Raw genomic sequence first — 25468 nt, forward strand, 5'->3', positions numbered from 1 at the left:
TGTACGGCTCTTTTGTACTGTGGTTTGTTAAACAAGTTGCTTTTCCATACCATACTATTTCCCTCCATGGTCCTGCTCCCACTATATCCATCGTTTTGCCAGAGAAACAAATGGTGGTGGTCATAAGAGCCACACCTTGTGCAGACTTAAATGAAAATGGAATGCTGTAGTTGATGACAAAGGGAAGGTTGAACATCGTTTAAACCCAACAGTTTGACAGTTGTACTCCAGGTTTCGAAGACGAATATTCACAGAAAACGTATTTGATAGTTTTATATGGCGTTATCCTACAATTATAGAAATCTAATTAAATGTGCCTCAGTAGGCGGAGTCAACATAAAATGCTGCTTTATGGTTAGTCAAGGCTGAGCGTGAGACACGCCCTCATTCAGCCTTGTAAACAAACACTCATTGAGCATGCGTGTATGACACTGGAGTAATGGAGGACTATCTTTCCTGTCTATGGTGAATTCTTAACAAATAATCTTCTGCTTTTGAAGATTTTGACAGATCTATCAGTAATTACTTTGTCGGCTGGCGTAAGTTAACATTTCAAAGTTGAACACGTGTTTGATATTTAGCAACTAGTTAGAAATTATGTTCCTGAAAATTAATATTAACATTGCAGCCGAAGCTAGCTATGCTACACTGACGTATAGCAAATAACGGTAGCTAGCCTACTTGTTTCCAAGTTGTTTAAGATGTGATACATTATCCGTATTACGTTTGTCAGTTATATGACGTAATGTATGATGAAACTCTGGTAGTATGTTGTATTTGCTTTAGTTACATGCATCTTTATGTAAAACATACATTTTGCTAACGTTAACGCGCTAGCTGTTTTCAGAGTTAGCTGACACTGGGCCCAACTTGGCATTCAACCAATCACATATTTAGGAATTCATTTATTCAGGATTTCGTCCAATCGTTCTCGACAGGTGGGCAGGAACTTCTTATTAAGCTAACTAGATGATTCAATTAATATGAGCATACTACTAGCTAGTTAACTTTCCTTATATTGTAACTAAGAAAAAGTTCGTCAACAACACATGCCGTTCGTTACCTAGCTTAGCTAACTGAGTAGCTTTTTCTACATACTGTTTAGTAATAGACTGGAGTGCTTCTTGGCTACTACCGTAGCTAGCTACTGTAACCGTAGTTGTATTTCATATTTGTTATTGATATTATAGTAACAAGCTATATAATAAGCAATATTAAACTTTGCTAGTTAGTGTCCATTGTAAATGAACTTTGTGCAAAATCAGTAGGGGGCGACAGGTGATCAGGACTGTACATTATATGTTGTCAAATATGCACTGTTTCAATGATTGCAATTGTTCCTGTCAAGTTGGCTTATGTGAGAAACTTCACACAACATTATACCTCAAAGGTGAAGCATTATCTACATCTGATGTTATTTACCCAGAAAAAAGTCAAAACTAGACTTGCAAGCTAGTCTGACTTTCACTCAAAACTGGGTACTTAAGCCTAGGGTTCTTTGCTAGAGTTGGGTGGACACCAAAAACTATGCACTGCATATCCAATCCTAAGTCTTTGGGGCTGGTCTGCATATGGCCACAAGCACAGGCTATATGTTTCTGAAGCAGTGGGTGCAGCTCTTGAAAATGTCAGACTCTCATCACATTATCAGTATCATGTGGTAAGGTGTGACTCGGTTAACATCAAAAGATGATCTTTCTCCAGTGTCTGCAGAACAGCGTGACACCAGGATGGCGTCAGATACTGTGACCCAACAGCTTACTGACTCCAGGATCATGACCTTTCACCCTACCAGGGATGAGTTTAAGGACTTCAGCCGTTACATTGCGTACATGGAGTCACAGGGAGCTCACAAAGGTGGAATGGCAAAGGTGGGTGTGTTGCATTTGAGGGCTGATGTGGTAGCCTACGGGTCAACAGCATTGGCCAGTAAATGAAAAGTCCTTGGTTCTAATCCCAGAGCCAGGTAGGCAAAATAAGTGTTCTTTCCTTGAGCAAAACAGTTACCCCTAATTGTTTCTGTCTGGTTGCTGTAAATACCAAATAGTTCTTAGCATACTTTCATGGTAAAGATGAATTAATCATTATGTGCTTTAAATGTTTATCTACAGAGCTATGGACTTAATTTATAATTGATTATATTTATGTTTGCCATCAGTCTACACACCATTCCTATAAACGTGAAGTGAAAACAATATTTTATAAATGTCTGCTAATTTTATTGGGGGAAAATAAATATTGTGTACAACATAAATATTCAGACACTTTGCCATGACACTTCAAATTGAGCTCTAAAGCATCCTGTGTCCTTTCATCATTCTTGAGATGTCTTTATTTGAATCCACCTGGCAAATTCTATTGATTGGACATGAATTAGAAAGGCACACACGTGTCTATATACAGTGGGGAGAACTAGTAATTGATACACTGCCAATTCTGCAGTTTCTTCTACTTACAAAGCATGTAGAGTTCTGTAATTTTAATCATAGGTAAAAAAAAATCCAGAAAATCACATTGTATGATTTTTAAATAATTTATTTGCATTTTATTGCATGACAAGTATTTGATCACCTTACCAACCAGTAAGAATTTTCTTTAAGAAGCCCTCGTGTTCTCCACTCATTACCTGTATTAACTGCACCTGTTTGACCTCGTTACCTGTATAAAAGACACCTGTCCACACACTCAATCAAACAGACTCCAACCTCTCCACAATGGCCAAGACCAGAGAGCTGTGTAAGAAAATCAGGGGTAAAATTGTAGACCTGCACAAGGCTGGGATGGGCTACAGGACAATAGCAGCTTGGTGAGAAGGCAACAACTGTTGGTGCAATTATAAGAAATGGAAGACGTTCAAGATGACGGTCAATCTCCCTCGGTCTGGGGCTCCATGCAAGATCTCACCTCGTGGGATTTAATGATCATGAGGAAGGTGAGGGATCAGCCCAGAACTACACGGCAGGACCTGGTCAATGACCTGAAGAGAGCTGGGACCACAGTCTCAAAGAAAACCATTAGTAACAAACTACTCTGTCATGGATTAAGGTCCCCCTGCTCAAGTCCAGGCCCATCTGAAGTTTACCAATGACCATCTGGAAGATCCAGAGGAGGAATGGGAGATGGGAGAAGGTCATGTGGTCTGATGAGACAAAAATAGAGCTTTTTGGTCTAAACTCCACTCTCTGTTTTTGGAGGAAGAAGAAGGATGAGTACAACCCCAAGAACACCATCCCAACCGTGAAGCATGGAGGTGGAAACGTCATTCTTTGGGGATGCTTTTCTGCAAAGGGGACAGGATGACTGCACTGTATTGTGGGGAGGATGGGTGAGGCCATGTATTGTGAGATCTTGGCCAACAACCTCCTTACCTCAGTAAGAGCATTAAAGATGGGTCGTGGCTGGGTCTTCCAGCATGACAACGACCCGAAACACACAGCCAGGGCAACTAAGGAGTGGCTCCGTAAGAAGCATCTCAAGGTCCTGGAGTGGCCTAGCCAGTCTCCAGACCTGAACCCAAAAGAAAATCATTTGAGGGAGCTGAAAGTCTGTATTGCCCAGCGACAGCCCCGAAACCTGAAGGATCTGGAGAAGGTCTGTATGGAGGAGTGGGCCAAAATCCTTGCTGCAGTTTGTGCAAACCTTGTCAAGAACTACAGGAAACATATGATCTCTGTAATTGCAAACAAAGGTTTCTGTACCAAGTATTAAGTTCTGTTTTTCTGATCTATCAAATATTTATGTCATGCAATAAAATGTAAATTAATTACTTCGAAATCTTACAATGTGATTTTCTGGATTTTTGTTTTTGATTCCGTCACTCACAGTTGAAGAGTGCCTATGATAAAAATTACAGACTTCTACATGCTTTGTAAGTGGGAAAACCTGCAAAATCGGCAGGTTATCAAATACTTGTTCTCCCCACTGTATGTTCCCTTACATTATGGTGCATATCAGAGTCATTGGGCTCTCTTTGGTCAGGGAGATGTTTAAGAACCCAATGGCAACTCTAAGCGTCAGAGTTTTTCTGCAGATGAGAGAACTTGCCAGCAGGACAACTCTCTGCAGCACTTCATTAATCAAACCTTTATGGTAGAGTGGCTGGACCAAAGCATGTGACATGCCATCTTAAGGACTCGGAGCATGAGAAATAGATTTTCTGGTCTGATGAGACCAAAATATTAGGCATGAATATCAAGCGCCGGTGCAAACAACATAACTAAAGGGTCCTTGAAGAAGACCTCATCCACAAGGCTTAATACTGGTGTGAAGATTCATCTTTCAGCAAAACAACAATCCAAAGTACATAGCCAAGGCAATGCTGGAGTGGCTCTTGGATAAGTCTGGGAATGTCCTTGAGTGGCCTGGCCAGAGCCTATTAAACATCTGTTGGGAGACCTAGAAATCGTAGTTCACTCTTATTCCCTATCCAATCTGAAAGAGGTTGACAGGATCTGTGAGGAAGAATTGGAGAAACCGTCAAATCTAGGTATGCATAGCTGGTAGAAGCACACCGAAGGAATCAATGCACATCTGGATTGCTGTCAAAGGTGCTATTAAAAATTACTGAGTAAAGGGTCCGAATACTTATGTACAGTAAATATAATACTTTTTTCTCAAAAAAAATTCTAAAGCAATATTTGTTTTTCATTACGGTTTATTGTGTGTAGATTAATGACAAAAATTACATGGAATCTATCATAAAGTCAGTCCATAACACAAGAACACATAGAGAGAGTGAAGGCTTTCAATACCTTCTGAAGGCGCTGTATATGCCGTTCTCTGCTAACTACACTGCGTAACTCTGCGTGCTACGTTGTGTTTTTGCAGGTGATTCCGCCCAAAGACTGGAAACCCAGACGTACCTACGATGACATCGATGATCTTGTGATTCCTGCTCCCATACAACAGGTGGTGACTGGCCAGTCGGGTCTTTTCACCCAGTATAACATCCAAAAGAAACCCATGACCGTCCAAGAGTTCAGGAAGACGGCCAACACAGACAAGTAAGCCTTCCCACCCTAGTTCTACACATGGTTGGAACATATTCATGAACTAAAAATAATTGCACTAATGGTTTTGTTTCTTGAAACACTTATGTTTCTGTCAACCTCTTACCATCTACTAAGAGGGCCATGTATTTGAGTGTAAGTGAAACAAAGAACTTCATTTGCTGGTATTAGGACATACCTTTTAATGAGTATTTAGCTTGTTCATTGTCTTCATATTTTCTACCCTTGTCTTTTGTAGGTTCTGTAACCCCCGATATGTGGATTTTGAGGAACTGGAGAGAAAGTTTTGGAAAAACCTGACTTTTAACCCCCCTCTATATGGAGCTGATGTCAATGGGACACTTTATGATCCAGTGAGTTTTTCTGTGTCATTCCATTCCAAGGTTGTCTTTCATTGGCCCATTCACTGTCATAACATCGCCACTCACTTCTAACAATGGACTCACCAAACGTCAGCCCTCGTTTGATTCTACTTTGGATTTTAATAGCCTTATGTAGAACTGTCAAATGTCCTTCCCCTTGACAGCCTCCTCCCACTTCTGTCTCTTCTAGGACGTGACTGAGTGGAACATTGGTTGCCTGAACACTATCCTGGACACAGTGGAGAAGGAGAGTGGGATCAAGATCAAAGGGGTGAACACTCCATACCTGTATTTTGGCATGTGGAAGAGCACCTTTGCCTGGCACACTGAAGACATGGATCTCTACAGCATCAACTATCTTCACTTTGGAGAGCCCAAGTCCTGGTAAATTTCATTGTTTTAACACAGTTTAAAAAAGAAAAATAATCGGTTCGGTTCAGTAGAATGTGTTGTGTTTCATAGGGCTGCAACCACTAATCGATAAGAATTGATAAACCAATGTCATTATTGATCAGTTGTCTGCGTGCGACAAAGCAAAAATAAGTTACAGCGGCACTCAGCTCCGTAACCTAGTCTGAAAGGAGTGTGTGCTGTTCTTAGAGCTCCGTTTGACATTATGCTGTAAGGTACAAGTTGAAGTCAAAAGTCATCTGAAATGAATTGTTCAGTTGTGCATTAATGTGGCGGTTGTATTGAATTATAGGGATGTACTTCAGGCTGTATTTTAACCATTTTATAATCAGCTTATTATAAGACTCTCAGCACTTACATTTCCTTATTACTTTCTACTGTGTACTGCATGAGTTGACACAGGGCTCTTCTGCAAAATAGTCCTTTGGTCTCAGCATTTTATTTGACCTAACTTTTAGCAGGGGGGCTATTCATACTCTCTGTTTGTTGTATTAGCAGATTAATCGATTATTGGAATATTTGTTAGTTGCAGCCCAAGTGTGTCATCAGACTGTCTGTGTGCATAGCATCTCACATAAATCATCTGGGCAACTTTTGATGTGGTGTTTTTCCATCTTTCTGCAGGTATGTTGTACCCCCGGAGCATGGGAAAAGGTTGGAGCGCCTCGCTAAAGGTGTGTAGAAAGGGCCTTCATAATCTTTCCTCAAACCTTATTGTTTTTCATTGTTATCTGTCAACTTAGTAGTAGAGTAGCCAGCTTAATTCCTGATGCTGTTTAATCTTTCCCTTTCAGGGTTTTTCCCTGGGAGTGCTCAGAGCTGTGAAGCTTTCCTTCGCCACAAGATGACTCTAATCTCACCCTCTATTCTGAAGAAATATGGCATACCGTTTGAGAAGGTGACCCCACTTTCAGTGTAAAGAATTAAATCGTAGTACTCCGCTAAACCTTTAGGGTGTATGTTTTTACAATGGTATGATGTAAGTGTTTTTAGAAAGTACTCGGTATGGTAGGTGTTTTTTTCATGGTAGTAATGTGGCCATCTCTTTGGATCAGAGGATTCATATTTACTGTGTGTTATGTGTTTAGATCACACAGGAGGCTGGTGAGTTTGTAGTGACTTTCCCGTTTGGTTACCATGCTGGTTTCAACCACGGCTTCAACTGTGCCGAGTCAACTAATTTTGCCACACAACGATGGATCGATTATGGCAAAGTAGCTACACTGGTATGTGCGGTTTCATTGTGTGATTTCAGGTTGTGTGTAATCTGTTGGTTTGGTATAAAATCATTATATTCTAATGGGCGATCCTTGACCTCCCGACCCCAGTGCTCGTGCCGTAAAGACATGGTGAAGATCTCTATGGATGTGTTTGTGAGGAAGTTCCAACCAGATCGCTACAAAGCATGGAAGGCAGGGAAGGACAACTCTCCTATTGACCACTCCAAGCCCACGCCCGAGGCAAGTGAGTTCCTCAAGGGTGATGAGACGAGGGAGCCTGGGAAGGAGGATCCGAGCCCCAGCGAAGTCCCTGACCAGGAGGTCTTTACCACAGACACCTCCCTACAGGAGGAGAATAGGTCTGTACCATATTCTGTTTCACTGTCTGTGATCGCTACATACAAATATATGTTTACTCATTATTGAATATGAGTTCAAATTGCTGGCTGAGATGCAGTAGTCCCTGATTTGTAGGTAACTGCATCATTGCGAGATCCTGTATAAATAAATATTGACTTGCAGGGGGAGCTTAGTTCTGCTGTTGTCCCGTGCCAATGTAGTATTTTGAAGGTATAGCCTTAGCCTCAAACATTAAATGGGAGAAGAACCTAACAAAAAAACAATTTCTGTTGATTTGGCTAAATAACTCAAAAGTTGGCTACCATCTGATTTAAACTATACGTCCTCCAGCCCCATACGTTACTGCCAGAAATAGGTGAATGGAAAGCTTGTTGTTTTCCTATGGATTAAATAGTTGATTTGTTTTGAGTTTCCGTGACGGTAATCAAAAAGGCAATATATTTGTATCTACAGTATATGAAGCAGTTCCTCTCTCTGTCCTTTGCCACAGCAGTCCGAAGCCGAAACTCTGCAAAAAGCGCCAGCGAGGAGGTGTTCTGGAGGTAGCGGAGGATAGAGACACTGAACGGGCTGAGGAGGAGGAGGAGGAGGCGGTGGTGGAGCAGAAGAAACCCAAGCTGAGCAAGGAGGACGAGGGGAGTGCGGCACACACCCTGGCACACAAAGGTACCTCAGTCACTGTTTGTACTTTGGTACAGAGGTCATTTAGACATCGCCATGTGCCTCCAGCTTTTCATGTTTGATTTTATTTTTATTTCAGAGCCAAAGCCAAAGAACATAAAAAATGAGCAAACAGACCCACTACTTAACGCAAAGACCAACCGAAACACAAATGCCAGCCGAAAGCTAGCGCTTCAGATGAAAGCCAATAACTCTCTTAAATGTAATCCGGTCAAGTCTCGGCCACAGACTGACAAACCGTCAACCCAGCCAGCGGTGGAAGCCCCCTGCCCCCTGGCGGTGGAAGCCCCCTGCCCCCTGGCGGTGGAAACCTCCTCCCCCCTGGCGGTGGAAACCTCCTCCCCCCTGGCGGTGGAAACCCCCTCCCCCCTGGCGGTGGAAGCCCCCTCCCCCCTGGCGGTGGAAGCCCCCTCCCCCCTGGCGGTGGAAGCCCCCTCCCCCCTGGCGGTGGAAACCTCCTCCCCCCTGGCGGTGGAAACCCCCTCCCCCCTGGCGGTGGAAGCCCCCTCCCCCCTGGCGGTGGAAGCCCCCTCCCCCCTGGCGGTGGAAGCCTCCTCCCCCCTGGCGGTGGAAGCCTCCTCCCCCCTGGCGGTGGAAGCCTCCTCCCCCCTGGCGGTGGAAGCCTCCTCCCCCCTGGCGGTGGAAGCCCCCTCCCCCCTGGCGGTGGAAGCCCCCTCCCCCCTGGCGGTGGAAGCCCCCTCCCCCCTGGCGGTGGAAGCCCCCTCCCCCCTGGCGGTGGAAGCCCCCTCCCCCCTGCCGGTGGAAGCCCCCTCCCCCCTGGCGGTGGAAGCCACCTCCCCCCTGGCGGTGGAAGCCACCTCCCCCCTGGCGGTGGATGCCACCTCCCCCCTGGCGGTGGATGCCACCTCTAGCTCAAAGACAGCCGGCCCCAGTGAGGAAGTGAAGCCCCACACGCCGGCCCGTAGCACCAGCCCAGCCCAACGGCTCTTCCAGAGGACCCTGAGCCCGGCGGATGTCCTGCACGTTCACAGCTATGCCAAGGGTGACTACAGCGAGGGAGAAACAAAGGAGAGCCAGGAGGAGAGGAGGAGCGAGAGTAGTGACAGTGAAGGAGAGGAACAGGACGACAGCAGCAAGGTCAGTGGGGTATAGCAGTGTCTAGAAGTCACATCTGATGGAATGGCCCTTTTATGGATTTAATTAGAGATTTCTGTTGTAAGATCTCATGTTCAAGAGTCTGCTGCAATTATTCTGTTGTTACCTCTTTATGCCACCAGGGGGCAGAAGAGGGTGGAGAGGATGATGGCGTGCCCAGCAAACTGGGGAAGCTGCCTCACCACCACCCTCTGCTGAAGGACAGCCTGAGTGATGAGGGTGAGTTTTAATAGAACCTCCTCATTAACATTATTAAACCCCAGTTAAATTCTATGTTCCCAAGGGAGAGAACGTTTGCCACTTTTAAGAAAGCAATGTCAGGTTTGCCATTGCATTATGCACTTATCAGTGTGTGTATTGTTAATTGGATGATATTTGTTTGTCTGTGAGGTTCAAAAAGCCCTGTTAGGATTAGAGCATGTAGGCTGGTGGATTTGTATGGACCGTCGGTGCTAACGTCCAGTGGTCTCTGTATTGATGGTAGAGCTGCCGGAGCAGTCCCCGGTGGAGGAGGACGGCTTAGAGGGCGAGTCGTGGGCCAAGCCTCTGACCCAGCTGTGGCAGAACAGACCCCCTAACCTGAAGAGAGAGAAGGAGCACAACCTCCGCATGGGCCTCCAGGCCCCCTACTGCTCAGTGTGCTTGCTGTTCCAGACGTACCAACGGGTGAGGAGGTGGTTGTGGGTGGGTGGGTGGGAGGGAGGGAGGTCAGGCTGGTGTGGGTGGGTGAGTTGGAGGTTGTGGGCGGGAGGGTGGGTGTGTGTGTGTGTGTGTGTGGGTAAGGAGGAGGTTGTGGGTGAGAAGGAGGTTGTGGATGGGTGGGTGGCTGTGTGGGTCGGTGTGGGTGGGTGTGCCTGGGGTCCCAGAGGGTAAGGAGACATTTTCACAGAAACACAAGGCTTCTGGGTGTCTAGAAAAGTGATATTCAGTCCAAACATTAAGATTATTATTATAATAGCAATATAAATTTTGTAATTGGAGTTTCCTGAATGTTCCAAAAAGGTTTCCACGGGTGTCCATCTTACTTTTTAAGCTTGTGCTTTTAAAGTTACATGATGGTGTATTGATAAGAAAATAGGCAAATTATGTGGATTAATCAGTTATGTTATATTCTGAATACAAACATCAGTTGCACTTTTAGTGGTTGGGATGGTGTCTCACTACAGCTCCATTCCGGGTTTTTTGGTGAGCCTTTTGGCTCTGTTCACCTGAAACAGTACTCATTTGGCTCCTGAACAGCTGTTCATTTAAAAATAAAGGTTAAGTAGTTGGCTAGAATTATGTTAGAGTAAAATCCTAATTACTAGATTGCCAGCTTTATTATATATATTTTTTTACTCTACTGGAAAAAGGCACGCATGCCAGAGAGGTGTCCTCCCCACTATATAGCCATTCTGCAGTGTGGATATACTGCCTATAGTGAATATGCTTTCACCTTCTCTGCAAATAATCATTGTTCGAGTAAATAAAATACACAAATTAAGCTGCCAAATTAATTTCTACTTTCACTAATGCAATTCAGTTTCCAGTGTTCACTAAAAGGAGCTGTAAAAAGGGCCGTTTGTTTGCAAATGACCCATTACTAGAAGTGGAGCTTATATTATGGATGTGTGGTGGGAATGTTGTTGGTTTGAATCCTGGCCCAAAATGAAATGTTTAAAGAAAATGTCAAATCGAAGGCGACCTGTTTAAAACTTCTTTCCTGCTTGCATTTTATGAACATAAATTGTATAGTAAACCTGCTTACTTTTCATTCATAGACTCCTGGATAAAAAGGACTTGCAAATTAGACAGTCATCCACACTTCAGAACTTAACACTGTTCTGTCAGGCATTTATTGACATGTAGAAGCCTTCTGTTACAAAATGAAACCTAAAGCCTTTTGTCAGCACACACAGTGTTTTCCACCATTGGCTGAAATGAACCCCTAGCCCTGGGCAGCCCCCACGTGCTTATGAGAAGGCTGCAACCCGGCATCAGTGTATTTCTCACCAACTATTCTCATGTGAGCTAAATGTGTCAAATTGGCATTAACCTCTCCATAACATTCTGCCACAGGTTATCAGTCCATGCTTTATGGTCTTCTGCATACTGCTAAACATTCAGTTTTTTTGCCTTTCCGCGAGAATGTTTCCGTAGCAACATGCATTACAAGACCGTTTCTTATGAGACTTCACTTTTCACGGTGGAAGTGAGTACTTTGTTTCTTGTTGACCTCCACAGATGCAAGAAGTAAGCTCTTCATTGAATTTCCTTCTGTCTCTATGGCCCTCAAATTTCCGCTTCATGGAGATTGTGGACATAATCACAGATTCCAGACAAACACGGAATTTAACAAAATAAACAGTTTTATCAGGTGGACTTCAGCAAAATATTCTGTACATACAGAAACACACACAGGCTAGCTTTATTACTTGGTACATTTTTCTACATGTGACTAGACCGAATGGCAATGTGGATATGTTATTTTTTGTCCTCTCCAAACATGATAAATCTGATTTATTTTGATCTTCAGACCGAGTGTGCTGATGACAGTGTGAACCCTCCAGTAGTCTTGCCTGGAGGCAGGCTGAGGACGAAGCCTCTCATACCCGAGATGTGTTTCACCACCACCTCAGAGCCAGAGGAGGGCGCTGACAAGCAGCAGGCCGGAGCCCAGGCCCCCACCACCCCTCACCTGGAGCCAGATGGCACCAGTCTACTCATCAGCTGCTCCAACTGCAGCGTCCGTGTACACACCAGTCAGTAATATTCATTAACTACACACCAGTCAGTAATACCCGGGAACTAACTATTCTCCAGTCAGTAATACCCGGGAACTAACTATTCTCCAGTCAGTAATACTCGGGAACTAACTATTCTCCAGTCAGTAATACCCGGGAACTAACTATTCACCAGTCAGTAATACCCGGGAACTAACTATTCACCAGTCAGTAATACCCGGGAACTAACTATTCACCAGTCAGTAATACCCGGGAACTAACTATTCACCAGTCAGTAATACTCGGGAACTAACTATTCACCAGTCAGTAATACCCGGGAACTAACTATTCACCAGTCAGTAATACCCGGGAACTAACTATTCACCAGTCAGTAATACCCGGGAACTAACTACATACGAGTAAGTAATATGAACAAAAGAATTGCCTAAATAACTACCTTTTTTACTGAGTACCCTCAAGTCAGTACTCTCTGCATGAATTATTCTCATGACTAGTTTATGACTGAAAGAAGTAACTATGCAAAATGGACCAATTATGCTGATCAAAAATGCAAAACATCAGAATAAAGGAGTCTTTCTTTGCTTATGTGAGATATAAAGTAGCCATCGTGGCTAATTACACCTGAGTGTGTAAAGAAATACTTGGTAGCTACACCCGATTTTCTAGTTATTTTTTATTTTTTCTGAATAATATTTCTGGTTCCTAGGCAGAACCTGGTTCCAGGTTGTCAGCATGCTTGTGGAGATTCTAAACTTTGAGTTTCATTTTGCCCCACTCTGTAAACATGTTTTTTTTTTTTAACCACAGCTAGATTGATTCACAAATAATTGCAAGATGGAATGTCAACCACAAAATGACAACATTTTCTTTGTTACTTTCTAACATTTACTGTCAAAGTCACACCACAGGGCCAAGCTGCTGCCATTGTCCCATTTTTATATAGATGCTTTTAGACTATCTCCCATCGGACTTTGAGCTATGACCAACTGGTGCAACCGGCCTCTGAACTTGTTTTTGTTTGTGTGTCCCCAGGTTGTTATGGAGTGGATCCAGAGAGCGTGACTAAGGATTGGACATGTGCTCGCTGTAAAGCTAACGCCATGAATGAGGTTGGTTTCTACACGACAACTTTGCATTAGGTCATACCAGCCATTTACTGGGAGTGCCACTCCCCCTCCCCCAGAACTCTGTTGCAACAACTGACAATTGTGTTTGCCAACATTGTAGTAAACTAACTTCTTGTTAGATCTTGCTGTAGGACAAATTCAAAGCATGGTTAGTATCCATGTCTAAATGTTTTTCAGGGGATTTCTGGAGTACTTCTGATTTGTAATTGGGTCCTATAAAAAAACATATGCTTAACCTTATAACAAAATGTATTACGTCATAACAAGCCTGGCAAAGAAGGAGTAACTCTGTTATCTTGCATTGTTTTTAATACAACCAAACCTCACATTCCCTAACTTATCTGGGTGAGGGATATGCAAACTAATCTTCAGGACTTCTGAGAGCTGTTGTGGCTTGTCAGAGCTGTTGGCTTCGGGTGTGTTCTGACTTGTCTGCAAACCAATCCAACATAGGCTGTGTGCTGCAGATTAAATACAAATCTTTGCCCTAGTCTGAGGTCCTGTACCATCTGGTTCAGGTTTTCTTCATGGACATTTCTATATTTTGCTCCATTCATCCTGCTCCTTTCTATCATGTCTTACCTGTCACATTAATACATTTGTAACCTTGTAACTCTGTTACCAGACATTTATTTGGACTGTTTTGAACTATTGAATAAAATAATAATAATGATGACAAAGTATCTGAGAATTGTTAGTGTATGAAATACATTTGAACACTTTGTTAGTATTGCATTAATGTACCACCGTTTGACAAATGTATTCACGTGACTAGGATGACATGGTTGACAGTCAGCCCTTTTTTCCAGAGTTGCTGCTTGTGTTCTCTAAGAGGTGGAGCCCTGCAGAAAGCCAACAACAACAAGTAAGTCCAGCATTTAAAGTCTGTCACGTATTAAAAAAAACACAGATTGTATATATTACAGATTATATACACAGAACTCATTTACTTTTTGGATGGTATCGGAGGGATTCCCAAACCTCTCCCCTGGCTTCTCTGATTTTTCATGTGTTTTTTCTTTGTCCAAAATGGCGCTCCTGATTCAATTAATCTAGTTATTAGCTGACAAATTTAATCAGTTGTTTGTTTTGGGTTAAAACAACAAAAGTAAAATGTCTTTGAGGCCCAAGGAGATATTTGGGGAACCAAATAGATCAACTCTTAACCAGATGAAAAATTATTCTGTCACCGGTATCAATAATGGCACAGGGCTCTTTTAATGTTATGTTACAACAATTTTTTAAATAAATCAAGATGCATATTTTTCAGTTTAGAGTCTGCAAAAACATGGGTTTTGGGTAAATTGTAGCTTCAAGAATGTCTGAAAGGACCCAAAAGATTCCTGATAGCTAGCTGTGTTGGGTGGAGTACAGGTCCAAGCAGTGGGGTGTTGTGCCCTCTGCCCTAGGTCACTTAATAGAAGTTCCAGTGACGATCCAGACACCATCTGATGTTATTCACCCCTACACAACCTTTCCAAATGTTGTGTAGCAACATGCAATCAAAATTGATTTCATTTTGTGTTTTTGCCACTGATCAACACAGTCTGTATTGTCCAAGCCAAAGATTAAATCTACAAATTTCTCTAAATTAATTACAAATAAAAAACTGAAAATAATCTTTGGCAGAGGTACAACTAGTAATTGCTGTCTCTTTGGATAGGTCTTAACACCGTTGGCTTCTGTTGTATGAGGATCGTTTGTCCCCTCCCCCTAAATCCCAGGTCTTTTGCCGACTTTCGTATGTTTTCCTGTATTTCTCTGTGCTTTTTTTGTTTTGCCACCTAACTTCACAAGCTTTCTAGGTCCTGGCACAGAGAAGCATCCCTGATGGCTCTGAAAGTACTGTCCGAAAAGTGGCCCACGTTCCCTCGGAATGTGACGTGTGACAAGTGACACTGTCCTATTTGTGTGTGTATTGATGTGTTGTAGGTGGGTCCATGTGCTGTGTGCAGTTGCGGTATTAGAGGCTCGCTTTGTGAACATCAATGAGAGAAGCCCAGTGGATCTGAGTGGGATTCCACTACAGAGATTTAAACTGGTGAGTTAAAAACCGCACATAATAACATACAAGGAACAGGACCTCTGTCGTACCCTACTCTACAACCAAGGTGCATAAACGGCAAACTATAGAGGGGAGTGGTTTTCAAATGTTTGACTTCTAGGATGTATATAACCTTTTCAATGCCAAGTGGATAAGATGTATGCCTGTGAGAAACAAATATACACTACCATTCAAAAGTTTGGGGTCATTTAAAAATGTCCTTGTTTTTGAAAGACAAGCAAATTTTGTGTCCATTAAAATAACACCAAGTTGATCAGAAATGCAGTGTCGACATACACATTACTGCAGTGTCGACATACACATTACTGCAGTGTCGACATACACATTACTGCAGTGTCGACATACACATTACTGCAGTGTCGACATACACATTACTGCAGTGTCGACAAACACACTACTGCAGTGTCGACATACACACTACTGCAGTGTCGACATACACACTACTGCAGTGTCGACATACACACTAATGTTGTAGCTGGAAGTGGCTAAACATTTGAATGGAATATCTACAAAGGCATACAGAGGCCCCTTTATAAGCAATCATCAGTCCTGTGTTCCAATGGCAAATTGCGTTTTCTAATCCAAGTTAATCATTTTTAAAGGCTAGCTGATGAGTAGAAAACGATGTTGCCATTGTTAGCACAGCTGAAAACTTTTGTGCTGATTGAAGAAGCAATAAAAATGGCCTTTAGGCTTGTTGAGTATCTGGAGCATCAGCAATTGACAGTTTAATTATAGGCTCAAAATGGTCAGAAACAAACAACTGTTGTTCTTTTGTCCGTATAAAGTTGCTTTTTGGTTGTTATCATGTAAACCACAAGTCCATTTAAATATTTCGTTCCGAAATCCAAATTTTGCTTTGTCTGTAAATCATTTGGAGCACAAGGTAGCCAGTTTTTCCAACCATCAATTAAAAACAAGTTAAATAGGCCGATCAATCTTTATTGGTTACGGCTGCCTTCCAAAAATTCCATATCGTTAAGCCTCTAGCTGAATATTCTCCTGTGAACATTTATGAGACATAAACAGGGTTTGAACCTCCACCTCAATGCATAGAAGTTCTGCTTGCCGCTGCAACATTGGACATTAGGTCATCTTTAGGATGCTGCCTGCTACTGTAAAGTTTGACCGCATGTATAGGCCTTGTTTTCCCTGTGGGACTTCCCTTTCCTCTGTCTAGTAATATTTTGTCTGTGCTGTGCAGAAATGTTACTATTGTAAGAAGCGAATGAAGAAGACATCCGGGTGTTGTGTTCAGTGTTCCCATGGCCGCTGTCCCACGGCCTACCACCCGACATGTGCCCAGGCTGCTGGGGTTCTCATGCAGCCAGACGAATGGCCTTTTGTGGTCTACGTTACCTGCTGCCGGCACAAAGGACCCATCCAGACAGAGGTATATCTCCGTTAAACTGCACTTCTTGTTCAGGAAGATGTTTCAGAAATGAGAAGCTGTACCAGCGGAACTCTGAAGACATCAGTTGTGGGACTTATTTACAACATGCTGCTGATAAAAGTTGGCCTTTTAGTTAACCGTTCTGTATATTCAGTACTATGCTCATAAACATGTTCTTTGTAAACTTGAATAGGTTTCCCAAATAATAGTCAACCCCCACATGACCATACCTCCCTGCAGCCCAAAGATGTTGACAGAGTATCCTGATTGACATCTACCTTCTCTCCCAGCGTAACAAGGCTGCCATGCATGAACTCATCGTGGGACAGAGGGTGATCTGTAAGCACAAAAATGGCCGCTACTACCAGTGTGACGTGGTGCAGCTCTCTAAGGAAACATTCTACGAGGTCAACTTTGACGACGGTTCCTTCAGCGATAACCTCTTTCCCCAAGACATTGTGGTGAGAAGACTAACGTGTGCTTGTTCGTGGACACATTTGTGCTTGGGTGGATAGTACCAAGTTGAGGTCAGGGTTCTTAGTGGTTTATAAGCATTTAAATAATACTTTGTGTGTTTATACAGTACATCTGTACCACACATTTGTTGCTTGCGTTTTGCGTTAGTGGTTGCTAAATGGTGAGTTTCTAGGATTTACAGTTTAAGTCAGAAGTTTACATACACCTTAGCCAAATGCAATTAAACTCAGTTGTTCACAATTTCTGACATTTTAATCCTACTAAAAATTCCTTGTCTTAGGTCAGTTAGGATGACCACTTTATTCTAAGAATGTGAAATGCCCGAATAATAGTAGTGATTGATTTCAATTTTTATTTCTTTCATGGCATTCCCAGTGGGGCAAAAGTTTACATACACTCAATTAGTGTTTGGTAGCTTTGTCTTTAAATTGTTTAACTTGGGTAAAACATTTTGGGTAGCTTTACACAAGCTTCCCACAATTAGTTGGGTGAATTTTGGCCCATTTATCCTGACATAACTGGTGTAACTTGGAGTATGCTTGGGGTCATAATCCATTTGGAAGACCCATTTGTGACCAAGCTTTAACATCCTTACTGATGTCTTGATGTTGCTTCACTTCAATATATCCACGTATGTTTCCCTCATGATGCCATCTACTTTGTGAACTACACCAGTCTCTCCTACAGCAAAGCATCCCGACAACATGATGCTGCTACCCCCATGCTTCAGGGTTTGGATGGGGTTATTTGGCCTGCAAACCTCCCACTTTTTCCTCCAAACATAACAATGGTCATTATGGCCAAACAGTTTAATGTTGGTTTCATCAGACTAGAGGATATTTCTCCAAAGGGTATGATCTTTGTCCCCATGTGCAGATGCAAACCATAGTCTGGCTTTTTTTATGGAGGTTTTGGAGCAGTGGCTTCTTCCTTGCTAAGCGGCCTTTCAGTTTGTTGATATAGGACTCGATTTACTGTAGATATAGTTGTTCTGGGATTGATTTGCACTTTTTGCACCCAAAGTATGTTGATACCTAGGAGACAGAACGCATCGTCTTCCTGAGCGGTATGATTGCTGCGTGCTCCCATGGTGTTTATACTTGCGTACCATTGATTGTACAGATGAACGTGGTACCTTAAGACGTTTGGAAATTGCTCCCAAGGATGAACCAGACTTGTGGAGGTCTACAGTTTTTTTTTATGGTATACTTTTTAAGCATAGTTAACATTATGTAAACCTCTGACCCACTGGAATTATGATGAATTATAAGTGAAAAAATCTGTCTGAACAATTGTTGGAAAAATTACTGCTCATGCACAAAGTAGATGTCCTAACCAATTTGGCAACACTATAGTTTGTAAACCTGAAATCTGTGGAGTGGAATATAATTTTTTTTAATGACTTTCGACTTCAACTGTATATGATGGTTGTTTTGTGTTGTCGTCAGGGCCGGGACTGTGTCCAGTTAGGCCCTCCACCGCATGGTGACGTGGTCCAGGTCAGGTGGACGGATGGACTAGTCTACGGGGCAAAGTTTGTGGCTGCACACGACATCCAGATGTACCAGGTACTGCGACACCAGTCACATTTACTGTCATATGCAACATCAGACTGTTTTCTACACATGCTTTTCTGTCTGAAATGAAGTGTACTGTAAAGCCAGTTCAGTAAAGTCTAGTGAATCTGTTTTCTTTTATATGAGGGAAGACACCTTTTGTGCTTTCATACTGAATGGTATCGCTGGTTTTGTTTCATGCAGGTGGAGTTTGAAGATGGTTCACAACTAACCGCTAAGAGAGATGATGTCTATACGCTGGATGAGGAATTGCCCAAGAGAGTCAAGTCAAGACTGGTGAGTTTACTGTCAAACTAACTGTACAGTACACTTTCAGAATGCAGACACATTACATAATGTCACATACAAGGGGTCCTACATTACAAGTCATTCATGTTTACCGTACTAAGTTGAAATATCTTGCTGATGCATTTTTAATTTAGCATTGCTTGTGAACGTCAGCGCTGAAATGAAGTCAAAGCTCATTTGAAGGTTGCATCTCTGAGCCGCTCACATTAAATGAGCATCAGTAACAGAGGCATTTCCCATGTAGGCCAACACTTTGGGATTTTGTCAATCTTAAAAACCTTTATATGGCATCTATGTCAGCCCAAATCGAGTAATGTGTGCCTGGCATTAGCTACCGGCCGCTATTCAATGTGCCGAATCTGCTAACCTTTTGTGAATAGTTTGTCTGTACAGTCATGTTTCTCACAGATTTTAAATAAAATCCCCCTCTCCCCAGTCCAAGGCATCAGACATGCGTTTTGATGGGATCTTTGAGGACAAGGAGGCCATTCAGCAGTCAAAGAGACAAAGAGTGATAAACTCACGGTACAGAGGTGACTACATTGAACCTGTGATCTACAGAGCCATCATGGAGTAGTCTCACAACTACAGCATGATGAAGATGCGTCCTCTTTCAACAATTCACCAGCACTGATAGTTCTTATCCCATCTGCTCAGTTCATCTAAATGTATTGAGTGAGCGAGGGCCTCTGCCTGAAGTACTTCCCCTGATGATAACCTTCCAGTCCCTTCTTTAGACTGTTTTGCTCCCCTTACTGTTGTCTCTTAATCATTCATACTTATGCTACAGTTTCCCAGATACATACAAAATTTGTTCTGAACTATGAAGAACTTTCTGTTGAGATGGTTTTTAATTCCAGGAACTTTGTTTCTGTAAAATCAGACACCTTTTAAGTTGTGACTGTGATCAAGAACTTGAGAGCAGGGCCACCTTTTCTCCATTTTGCGTAGGTTATAGAAGCTGGGAAGAGAACTGCCATCCATGTCAGCTTTTATGCCGCTCGTCTAGTGCCCAGTAGCTGTAACTATCTCTTTAATATAAGCGTGTCGGACCATGAATTTTGCTCCTAAACAAAATGTAGCTTTTTAAATAATATCCACTCAACATAATTCAGTGGCAGGAATGAATTCCTAAATTGAGTGAAGCAGACACAGAAGTCACTGCCATTACTCCTTATAAACACACATTTGTGTTTTCTAAAAATCACTGAATGTTGTCAGTTGTTTATTTTTCATATGTATTTATTTTCCTATGTCATTTTCAGGGTGCTACTTACGCACCTGTGTTTTACTTTCAAGGAGGTGCAATGCCATTATCCTCATGAAGCCTCCTTCTCTAAGCAGATTCACACTGTTGACTGCATTCCTAAACATTGTATTTTGTAGGAACGCATTGAATATAGCATTTTCCATTTTTAGATTTTTTTTTTTACCAGTGTATTTATTATATGGTGCTTTGAGAAAGCAACCTCTGTAATACAGACAGTTTGTCATTTGCAATGCGTCAGAGGTTCTGGACCGAGGATTATGTATGTTCTATTTTTGCTATAGAGAGAAATTGAAAATGGCCTGTTCAGGATTACTACAGGTGCTCCCTTTATATCCAAGTTTGTTCTTTACTCTTTTAATGAAAGTTGAGCGCTGCACTTTTATTTAAGTCCAGTTTGAGAGGACATTTTAATAGTTGTGTGCTGACGTTTGCTATTTTTGTCACACAAAAAAAAAACGTTTGAAAATGTATTGTACATTTATAAGAACTGATTGATTGTCACAACACCCATCTCCACTCAGCCAAGATCATCAACCATGATGCGCTTATTCATTTAGGATAAGGTGGCCTTCAGATTGTCTCCATTGTTTGCCTGTATTCTGCTGTTGTCTTGAGTGTAAGGTTGTAATGTCTGGTAGCTTTCACTGAATTTTAAGAAATCCTGGTGGGAATATTCTTAAAATCAGAAAGAAGTACACCTAAAATCTGGGAATCCTTCAACTGATTTCTCAAAATGTTGGGAAAATTACTGAAATTGACCAACCGACATGAGTTTGAGAGTTACAGAACTGATAGACCTCCTGTGTGGTTTTCAGTCAGTTATATTCACTCACAGCAGTAACATGTGCAAAGATTATATCATCTTCATTCAACAGTATGGAAAAGACTTGTGAAAAGTTTTCTATAAATAAAAGCCTGTTTTATTGCTTTGTTTTAGAATGATACATGTTCTATGTTCACAGTCAGGAAAATACTGTGAGATGTAATTATTATACTAAGTTGTGTATTTAAATATGTAAACTTGGATTTCTGTCTGAAATGGCACCCTATTCCCTACTGGATCTATTGTACTTTTAACCAGAGGCAAAATAAGTGCACTATACAAGAAATAGGTTGCCATTTTCAGACTGATCCCAGGTCTGTTCATATGTGACCTTTTGACTTAGTTTTTCTGTATTTCTGATAAATGAACGCTGGGCTTCTTCCAGATTCATTCATACCTTTTGTAAAGATCATTTTGTTTGTTTCAGTAAATCTTTTTTGGCTTGTCATGTTTTGTTAGATCTTTCAATGTTAATGAAGCCAACACTGTTGCCTGGCTCTGCTTCATCCACAGTGTTTTCAGTGAGAAACTGTTTTTCTTTATCTCAAATATTCAGATAATAGCTAGAAAAGCAAACACGTGGCCTGGGATCAACAAACAGTAGTTAATTCATTAGGCCTGGTGACCATGTGAACGCTTCTGGATAAATGGTATTGGATCACAGCCTTTATTGTTCCCAAATTACTCCTAAAAGCAGTTTTTCCCACCCAAGCACCTTTTTCTCTTAGCACTAACCTTCCACACCCACCAACCATGTATTCACATCATGTCCTGAATTTCATCTCCAACACACACCCCCTTCCCTCCATTGCATACCTTAACTATAGTCCCAGGTCCTGCAGGAACCATTCACCGGAGCAGAGTACCTCCTCATCATACCCTGTTCTTAGTAAGAATCAATAGTGCCCCAGAGTTTGAATGTTATACAGTTTCAAAAAACAAAAGCATTAATATAGGAAACTGTAACATGGGTGTATTTTACTCTTTCCTAGCCTTTTTCAAGTGCCTTCAGCCATTCAGTTTAAGTGACAGGGTAATAAGGTTGGTCAGCAATACATAAAACCCTTTGTCAGGATAGTATGAGCTGGGTTTTTATTGTAGTGCATTGATAACTTACTACAATTAGAGTGCCCTCCATAAATATTAGGACGGTCAAGTCAAAATAGTTATTTTTGCTGCACAATCAAGGCATTTGAAAATAAAATGTAAAGATGAATATGAGACCAAATTACAGACTGTCATTTCATTTCTGGCTGTTTCAATGTTTCACCAACAAAACAGCACTTTCATTAGAGTTTAAGTATTGGGAAAATTCAACTTAAAGCAAATTTAAGCAGTATAAAAGCTAGTATTAAATCACAAATACCTTGCATGCAATAACCAATTACCTTCACCAAACTCAAGGTATCATCTTTTCAGATGCCTTGCCAAGCCTTTACGGCAAACATTTTAATCTATTGTGTATTTTGGGGAGTTTGTGACTTCAGTCCCTTGTGTAAGGAAAATGCATGTTCAATTAGATTTAAATCAGGAAATGTTTCCTTTGGCAGTGTGTTTTGGGTCATTGTCCTGATGCATTGTGAAGCATGTCCTAATGGCAATTTCTTGTACATCAGTAGCCGATATGCTTCTGTACACTTTTCTGCTGCTGCCATCATTCATTACATCATCAGTAAAGATGAGTTTGCCTGTTCCAGAGGAACACGGCCACGCCATGACACTACCTTCACAGCTGAAGTGGTGTGCTTTGTATCATCCTCACTTCTGCCTTCCTATCACTTTGGTGATGGTTCACTATCGTCTCTGTCTATTACTTTTGAGCAAATTGTGCTCTTCCTGTTTTGGATGCTGATCAGAGGTTTGCATCTTACAGTGTAGCCTTTGTAATGCTGTTTTCCAAAGCCTTATGCAAACATTAGATTGTGACACTTTCACCACAAGCATTCTGGAGGGTATTGGTGATTTTACAGACAGTTCAGGGTTGTTTTTCACAGCGCTGGTCTGTTTTCTGTCATCAAATGCTGCTGTCTTCCTTGGCCGACCTGGTCGTTGCTGATTGCTGAAGACATCAGTGGTTTCTTTTGCAAGGCATTAATTTGGCACTGTTCTAACTTTTGTGCTCTGGTTGTCATTGAGTTCCTCTGTTCATCTTATATGCTTTCTTTTCTTTCATGGACAGCTCCTTAGTCTCATGTTGGATTGTGCCTACTGACACCAAACTTAGATTCCAAAGGCAAAAGCAAGGTATAACGAGAAAAGGAACCAGGCAAGCCTAGTTTAGCTGGCCCGAGATGAGAATGGATGTATTTGTTGTTGTCTCTGACTGGTTTCGATCTACGGTTTCCTATGTGGCAAACTGTCTTTAACCATATTTAAACAGCAAGAATGCAACTTTTACCTCAGCCATAACATTTTTGCTGAAATAACATGGACAATAGAATGTTTATTAACGGAATTAAAGTGCATTCTTGTACAAAGATCACTGTAGATGGAAAGATAATAGCTATATAGTACTTATAATGAAAACAATGACTCCACTCCATGGCTGGTTCATTTTGTTAGAAAACAACAATATAAAAGGGTCACGTAATACAATTTCTCTTTAAAAAATGAGATTTTTGTCTCAGAAATATTTATCCTGAAAAATACAGAGTGGATAAATATTTCTGAGACAAAAATTGCAACTTCTGAGAGAAGAATCGAACCGGGGTCAAAGCATTCAAGTGCGTATGGTATTCAAATGCCACTTTTATCTCAGCCATTATATTTTTTTGTTTAAATAATGTGGGAAACAGAACTTTTACTAACAGAACTAAAGTGTGTTTTTGTACAATGATTACTGTATGGTCGTCCATACAATAACGATTGAATAGCTAACAACTACGCTATGTGAATTACGAGGAAATCGATAGTGATAGTGATAGTGAACTACGTACTGTTTTGTATATATTAAGCTAAAATGCCAGTATTGAAACCGACTGGGACATACTACCTCTCAATAGACCATTCAAAATTGCATCTCGACATTAAACCATTTCGTTACGCGTTAACATCACGCCAAGTTTGAATATTTAGATAGACACTATTAATCATTGTGTTGAACTGACTAAAGTTTCCTATTAAGTTTACTTCAACCACAAATAGTATCTATGAACTGTATCTATGACGCTTTTATTAGCCGGTACCCAGATAGCAAAAAATATCCGCACAGCTTCTTTTTGCCGCCGGCCCTAAGCTGTCGGCTATACGTGCGTCCTGCCGAATACGTCACTCCCATTTCTTGCGAGATGCCGCGGGCAATGAGCCGGCGGTCTGACTGCTTCATTTTCTCTGGCGGTTGCAGCCTGCTAGCTAGCAAAGTCATCGACTACCATCGTTTAAGTAAGTACATGTTTCCTTTTTGTGTAACAAATATGACTGTATTTGCAGCAATGTTCGATAAATATTAACTTCATGAAATGAAACCGGAGATATAATTACTGAGTGAATTAACTATGTTCCTAAATATGACGCATAATTGGCCATACTGAAATCAATCCCATTAACAGTTATGGGTCGTATTTAGGAACATAGTTAATTCACTCAGTAATTATATCTCCGGTTTCATTTCATGAAGTTAATATTTATCGAACATTGCTGCAAATACAGCAAGTCCATTTCCCTCCAAAATTAAACACAAAAACGTATTAATGCTGTTTCCGTCCCCACCCCCCTCCCCCCCAGAAAAGTATATTGTATACATTTAATGTTAGCGTAAACATAATAATCAATGTACATTATGCGTCAATATTTACCTATAATTGCTGCAAATATAGCTGCTGCTGTGTGTCCCGCTTAAACTCATTCAAACTGGTTGACAGCGCAGCTCTGTTTGGAACTATTGAGAGCTACATAAACCACGTGGCGGCGAGATCATAGTGTCGCAACTCTCTTTTTCAACGGCTCTGGCTTTGCACAGTTCAATTATTGTTTCATTACTGAATATGCAATCTCTGCAGTGAAATTAAAGCTGTTATGTTTGTTCCCCCAGCTTGTAAAGTACTAAGCTTTACACCACCAGCAGCAAATTTACCCTGGCAACATATGGGTGAAAACGCTGGAGGTATGTAATACGTTGCGCTAAGCTAAGTTTTACATTTAAGTCCAATTCATTAAATGTATGCAATTACTTCAAACATATTTTTACGTCAATGAGAGAAAGTCATCGCTTTGTTATTGGCCCTTGGACGCCCCTGGCATCTCGTGTACAGCACAAAGTTTTCAGCAATGAGGGTATATTCTAGGCCTATGTCTTGTTGTCCAGTGTTTTAACAGTATTGAAAAAATTGCCTTTGGTAGTTTTAAAAAAAAAATTATGTAGATTTCCAGAGACTCCAGAATGAAAACCAAGCTCTGAGGGAGGAGAACCAAGCCCTGAGGGAATGCAGTGCACAAGCAGGTGAGAATGTGCACTCTTTCTTAAATTTTACTTTTTTGTGTGTAATGTAGGTTCAGAATTACCATATGCCTTTGATATTGTAGCTTCGGATGACAGCGGCTCACTTCAAGAGCAGGACTGACTACTTT

The 25468-nt window shown here is 41.6% G+C and overlaps 1 protein-coding gene across 1 annotated transcript; it reads left to right on the top strand.

Moving 5' to 3' along the window:
* The first annotated feature begins 432 nt into the window (after positions 1-432).
* kdm4aa (lysine (K)-specific demethylase 4A, genome duplicate a) lies at positions 433-21350 on the top strand. Its single transcript, XM_029121591.2, has 22 exons — positions 433-539; positions 1705-1871; positions 4828-5003; positions 5248-5362; positions 5562-5755; positions 6407-6456; positions 6577-6680; positions 6871-7008; positions 7111-7361; positions 7853-8028; positions 8123-9141; positions 9282-9378; positions 9644-9825; positions 11675-11900; positions 12915-12991; positions 13819-13874; positions 14942-15050; positions 16279-16467; positions 16758-16928; positions 18393-18512; positions 18705-18797; positions 19246-21350. The coding sequence occupies exons 2-22, from the start codon at positions 1731-1733 to the stop codon at positions 19384-19386; spliced, it is 3825 nt and encodes a 1274-aa protein (XP_028977424.2). The 5' UTR covers positions 433-539; positions 1705-1730; the 3' UTR covers positions 19387-21350.
* The last annotated feature ends 4118 nt before the right edge of the window (positions 21351-25468 follow it).

This window comes from Esox lucius, chromosome 8 (assembly GCF_011004845.1).
Source record: "Esox lucius isolate fEsoLuc1 chromosome 8, fEsoLuc1.pri, whole genome shotgun sequence".
NCBI lineage: Eukaryota > Metazoa > Chordata > Actinopteri > Esociformes > Esocidae > Esox > Esox lucius.